Source organism: Papaver somniferum, chromosome 10, assembly GCF_003573695.1.
Source record: "Papaver somniferum cultivar HN1 chromosome 10, ASM357369v1, whole genome shotgun sequence".
Lineage (NCBI taxonomy): Eukaryota > Viridiplantae > Streptophyta > Magnoliopsida > Ranunculales > Papaveraceae > Papaver > Papaver somniferum.
Window position 1 is genome coordinate 2,188,815 of NC_039367.1, and position 6,000 is coordinate 2,194,814.

Below are 6,000 nucleotides of genomic sequence, written 5' to 3' on the forward strand. Positions count from 1 at the left end.
ACAACACATTTCCCAGATTGTATTACAATTTTAAAACCCTTACCATCTAAAACACCACAAGAAACAAGATTTTTGTAGATGTCCGGAACATGAAGAACTTCATTCAAAGTGAGAGTCTTGCCAGAAGTAAGCTTTAGCCCAACTTTGCCTTTTCCTACAACCGCAGCTGCAGATGAGTTACCCATATAGATTTTCTCTCATTTCCCTACCTTATTGTAGGAGGTGAACATTTCTTTGTTACCACAAACATGTTTGGTAGCCCCAGAGTCTACCCACCAGTCTCTCACATTTGTTACCAAATTTACTTCAGACACCGTGCCAGAGAATTCATTTTTGTTGTTTTAAACCAAATTAGCATTATTTTTCTTTTTAAGGTTCTTACGGTTTCTACAGTGAACCGACATATGGCCAGGATTTCCGCAAGCATAACAATCACCTTTAATTTTATTAATGCTAGATTTAGGTTTCTGAAACATACCTTTCTTGCCTGGAGGTTTCTTGGAGTTGTTTCTGTTCCTATCAGCATTGGAACCTTTGTGTTCAGTCACATGATCTTTGTTAGGCATGTCCCTTGAAGAAGATACGTTTTTGTCCTTGGAGCACAACAATTCTTCAACTTGAATATTCTTACCCAGTTCAACCATAGTAACTTCAGCAGTTTCATGTCTCAGTTTCTTCTTGTACTCGGACCAGGAAGTAGGCAATTTCTCGATAGCAGTAGACACTTGAAAAGTTTCATCAATCACCATACCTTCCGCAAGAATTTCGTTCATAATTTTCAAGGAATTGATCAACCATAGATTTGTCATTCACCATTTTATACTCATAAAGCCTGGCTACCAAGAATTTCTTACTTCCGGCAGTTTCAGCTTGGTATTTTGCCTCCAAAGCAGCCCATAAATCAAAAGCATAAAAGTTGTCCTTAACATTGTAAAAATCATACAAAGCATCCTCTAAACAATTCAGAATATGATTTTTAGCCATGTAATTGCTCCTCTTCCATTCATCAAAAAGAAACTCACTACCAGCATTCTTCAACGACTCATCAAACGGTTTCAGAACATAGGAGTCCAACTCATGATAACTCAGAAAAAATAACATTTTTGACTGCCACCTCTTAAAGTCTTTTCCAGAAAACTTTGCTGGTATTTCAACATCGTTCTTACCCATTGTTACAGACAGAAAAACAGAATATCGTGTTAAGATTGTTGGAGCTGTAACAGTAAAAACACTGAAAGAAAATATGTTAACGGAAAAAATATCTTAAGGGAAATAAACACTCAGATGATAGCACACAGAGGACAGAGTCACGTGTTCAACACACTGTCCTTAACACGATATTTGACCGGTACGCCTCAAGAATGAGTGATGCTTATACCCAGTGGTCAATTCGTATCCAGGATAAAACTGTCCGATACAAGCACTGTTAGCACTACAATACTTGCCCTCTTACGAACTCAAAAAGCAATTGCGCACAGAATGAAAGTAAAGGACCACACAGGGGGAGAAGAAGAAAAGAAGAGGATAGTAGCTCTTCTGGACACAAAATCGAATGAAGAACTTGAGGGGGTTTTTATAGTAGAGAAGAGAGAGAGGTGTCGTTAATGAGAGAATCAATACGAGTTAATATCATTTAATTCGGAGATTCTCAACGGTTTAAAACGTACGTTCATGTCGACATAAAAACAGTCAGAAACATAATGTCGATATAGAAACGGTAAGGAACATAATGTCGACATTAAAAAACGGTAACAAACATCCGCCGGGTCAGACGCCCCCAACGATTAAGAGAAGATTTATTTGTTTAAAATATTTTATTTAATAATTCAAAAGAAGTTTTGCCAAAAGATAAGTCTTGACCCACACCCACACCCGAACCCGAGCCTGGCCCGGCCCGCCCGCCCGGACAGCGGCGGCGTGCTTCGGTGCGAAGCACCGCGCGTGTGTGAAAATGTGTGATTGTACCAACTAGCCCATTGCCTAAGTCCTCCCCCTCGCACAAAAGTGCTAATGACCCAAGGGCCACTCTAATATCAAAAAATTCAATACTTATGGAGAGGCATCATCTTTAGTTTTCCCTATGTGGGACTAAAGGTTCATTCACAAATAGTGAAAATGAGCTAGTGTCTTTAGTGACCAAAAGGTCATGGGTTCCAATCCTACCAAGACCAAAAAACTAAAATATTTTATAAACTCATTTTCTCTAACATTTATCACTAGTCTGAGATCAATCATCACCAGTACCTTCTATGCGACCACCATTAGCACCATCTGCAACTGGTTCTTCAACAGCGCCACCAACCCATCTCCAATTTTTTGTTCTTCAAACAGATTCTTCCATCTTAAATTACTGTAAATCTCAGATCCCCTTTTATCTTTGTCTCAATCCACCAAAATAACTCAAACCCCAATTTTTTAGTCAACAACAACATCAAATCATCATCATCTTCTTCTTCTTTGTCTCGGTTCTGATCCATTTCTCTATATCTGTCGGTTTCAATAGCAGAGGCTGCTGGTTTTATTTCTCAACTTCTGTTTCAGGTGAATGAAATGATTGAGAGAAGAATTCTCTGGATTAGGTTAAAGAAACTGAGTTGGATAATTACACCCCAGGGATAGGGACCACCTAAGTGTGGGTGCTAACATCACATATATCTTCTGGATAAGGGCTACCAAATTGGCATCCCCTTAACATAAATTGGATGTCTTTAATATTCCTATGATAGAGTTTCTCCTTAACTATTGCTCGGCTCCCAATATTATTTGCCTGTGAAATGACTATTTGTCCCTTTTGGTTCAAAGTGATTGATTTCTCTTTCTTTTGCTCATCATGACTCCATTGCACTTGATAAACTCAAAAGCAAACATAAGATACATAATTTACAAGAAAACTCGCAAAGAAAGCATAAAAGTAGGTGCTTTAGACACTTATCAGTTGTTTTAACCTAGCTTCTTCTTGAACCAACATGTTTGCCAGTTCATTGGCAGTGCACTTTTCCTTAATAGTGTTGTAATGCACTTGAAAAGCGGCATACTGATCTGGAAGCGAATTGAGAATGAATTGGACGAGAAAGTTCTCATCCACATTTAATTTCATCTCAGTGAGCTTAGCAGCAATGCTTCTCATTTCAATCACGTGATGGTGCATTGACTGTGCACCGTTATACTTCATGGTAGTCAGTTGAGACATCAGCTTCCCAGCCAGAGACTTATCCGCTGTCTTAAAGCGTTCCTTAATGATATCCATAAAGTCTTTAGCACTTTCAGGTTTGGGAAGTGATCCTTTAATGTTTGCATCAATGTGCATTCGCATCAACATTATGCTCGGCCTATCACTTTTCTCCCACTTTTTCAAGAGACCTTTATCTTCAGTGGAACTCTTATCATCTACAAATGGCTTTTCAATTTGGAGAGCAAGATCAATATCCTGCACAGTGAACTCAATATTATCGCTCCATTCTGAGAAGCTGGTGCCATTGAAGAATGGGATAGACGAAGTATATGAATGCAAAGACTTAGAACTAGAAGTTGTAAAACATGACAAAGATACACAAAGTCAAACTCACATACATACAAATTAAGAAACTCATGTGGGTAGAATCTTAAAAAAAACAACAATCATGTCATAAAGTCATAAAAACATTCACATATATATAAGCAAGCAAAGACAAACAACTGTGGACATTATGCCTTTCATACTTACATATATAATTATAATATTAGTTCAAACATGTGAATTAGAGTAATCTGTGGGTAACTTTTCATTCTAATATCCATAACTAAATATTTATTTCTTAATGTTTATATATACAAACACTTGAACAAACATCTCCAGTGGGTGATAGTTATTCTCATCAAATTGCAGAAAACGATATAATCTTACAATGACATAGCATAATACTTTAGTACCACTGTGGTGATAGCTAAAGAGCATACAATTCAAATTTTTTAATAACCTATACATTTTCAAGCCAGGCCACATTTGAAGCCAAAATCAAACATTTAAAGTCAACATATAAAAGTCAACGATGAAATTCAAACAATCAGTCAAAGTTGGCAGTCAACGGCGGAAGTCAAACAGACAGTCAACAGTCTATGATAGAAGTCAAACAGTCATTCAAAATCAACAGCCAATGGTGGAAGTTGAACAGTCAGTCAAATCAATAATCAAGGTCAACATGTGGAAGTCAAACAGACACTTTAAGTTTTCTCTTCATGCTAGGCGAACATTTTATGTCCAACCTTTGAAACCACGCGCACATCATCCTATTGGTCCAAGCCCAACAAACCTAACGACACATTATAGTGAGCCCATACGTTACAAAAAAAAAAAATTAGATCAGAAAAATGAAAATAATTGTTGTAACCGTCCAACCCTAGCCGCATATGTATCATACAGACTTTTGAACATAAACATATTATTGACTATGAACCAATCACATCATCATGTTAACAATCAAATATAAAAGGTCATGTCATTCCCAAACAAATCAAACACAATATATACTATTTTACTGTAAAAGTGGATTTCCAGAATAGTAAAAAAAAAGTCAATAGAGAATCATACAGACAACATTCATGTTGTGCACGTCAATTAAAATGGGGAATCCATACACAGATGAAATAATATATATACACGTTACACCTTTTATGGTTATTAGTAAAAAAATCATGATCCATAAATATGATTATTGTTAATCAAATAAATACAACAATTACATATAAACATCAAGGGAAATCATGGAATTCTAAACCCGGCTATAGATGCCAAATATAAGATTTTATATTTATACATAAAGAATCTTTGAACAAACATGATAATCACATTATGTGCATAGTTGTGTTAGAAAAGGGTACCTGAGGATGCCATTGAAATCCAAAATATCCTTCAATAACACCCTTTAGAGCAGAATAGTTTATAGAACTTTTGGGTTCTCCTTCTTGACCTTTTTGTGTAATGGAATAATAAAATTCTTGAACCCAATTTTGATAGTTATAGAGTTCCTTTTATAGATAGAAGGAGGAATAAGGTTCATAGAATTTATATTTTTCATTTAATCTCGACCGTCCATCAAGGAAGAGGGAATATGAAAGGACCACAATATTTATAACCAACATGTTTAGTCATATTTTAAATTAACCAAAAATATCACATATCCCAACAAGATATTTCTAATGTAGAAATATTCTTAGAGAGGCTATTTCTAATCACATCGTTAGTTACTTTTCTGACCTTTACACGGATGATGATGCTTGTGTTAACAGGGGTCTTGCCAATAGGGTGTGAAAATTCATGATAATGCTTTTCTGACCTCATTGCCTAGAGGTGACGAAATTCGTACAACAGTTTTTGGGATGAACTCGAGTTCAGCACGACTTTGGTGGCATTTTTCATACTCACTTCTGGGACGTGGCGTGCAGTGGTGTTATTAGTTTGGTGCACTTTTTTTTTTAAATCCACCCCAAGATTTAGCTTTCCCCTAGTAAAAGTGGCACTCTATTAATTATCACTGTAATAAAAAAAAGGTGGTATGAACCCTGATCAGGTGGCCGGGAACTTCCTGATGGAGCTATGACTTGGACGGCTGTGAATGATTCCCAAATTTCACGAAACCAGGGCCACACGGAATAATAGAAATCTAGAAATTGAACTCTTTAGTTGAGTTTTACCGTAAATACCATAAAAAGATTCTTAATTTTCCATGAAACCTAAATATAGATATTACGAGTATCTTAGACTCTCGAACCTTTCGTCTCTGATTCTCCAAAGAAATTCCCACCTCCCTTGAGAAACAATCAATCGTCGCACTATCTCAGTCCTCCCATCTAATTCAGATAAAAAAAGTTTCCCATCTCTGTTATGGGTTAGACTTATCTTCAATGGAAAATTTTGAATCAAATATCCGTTAGTTTTCCCTGCGATCAAACATGGAGTCAAGAACTCCAGGGCCAATCATGACCTGTAAAAGTGTGGAGAATGTGGCTGCTTCTTCACAAACA

The 6,000-nt window shown here is 36.5% G+C and overlaps 1 protein-coding gene across 1 annotated transcript; it reads right to left on the minus strand.

Moving 5' to 3' along the window:
* Positions 1-2,920: 2,920 nt before the first annotated feature.
* Positions 2,921-5,317, minus strand: LOC113318529. The gene is made up of 3 exons (XM_026566698.1): positions 5,234-5,317; positions 4,858-5,004; positions 2,921-3,427 (listed from the first exon to the last, which is right to left on the minus strand). The coding sequence occupies exons 1-3, from the start codon at positions 5,315-5,317 to the stop codon at positions 2,921-2,923; spliced, it is 738 nt and encodes a 245-aa protein (XP_026422483.1).
* Positions 5,318-6,000: the final 683 nt, after the last annotated feature.

What these genes read in the sequence shown, in the direction of transcription:
- LOC113318529 (XM_026566698.1), bottom strand. Translation starts at nt 5,317, where the DNA reads ATGAGGTCAGAAAAGCATTATCATGAATTTTCACACCCTATTGGCAAG. An exon ending in GCATCATCATCCGTGTAAAG is followed by an intron (nt 5,005 to 5,233) that starts GTCAGAAAAGTA and finishes TATCTATAAAAG; the next exon opens with GAACTCTATAACTATCAAAA. An exon ending in GATTTCAATGGCATCCTCAG is followed by an intron (nt 3,428 to 4,857) that starts GTACCCTTTTCT and finishes TTCACTGTGCAG; the next exon opens with GATATTGATCTTGCTCTCCA.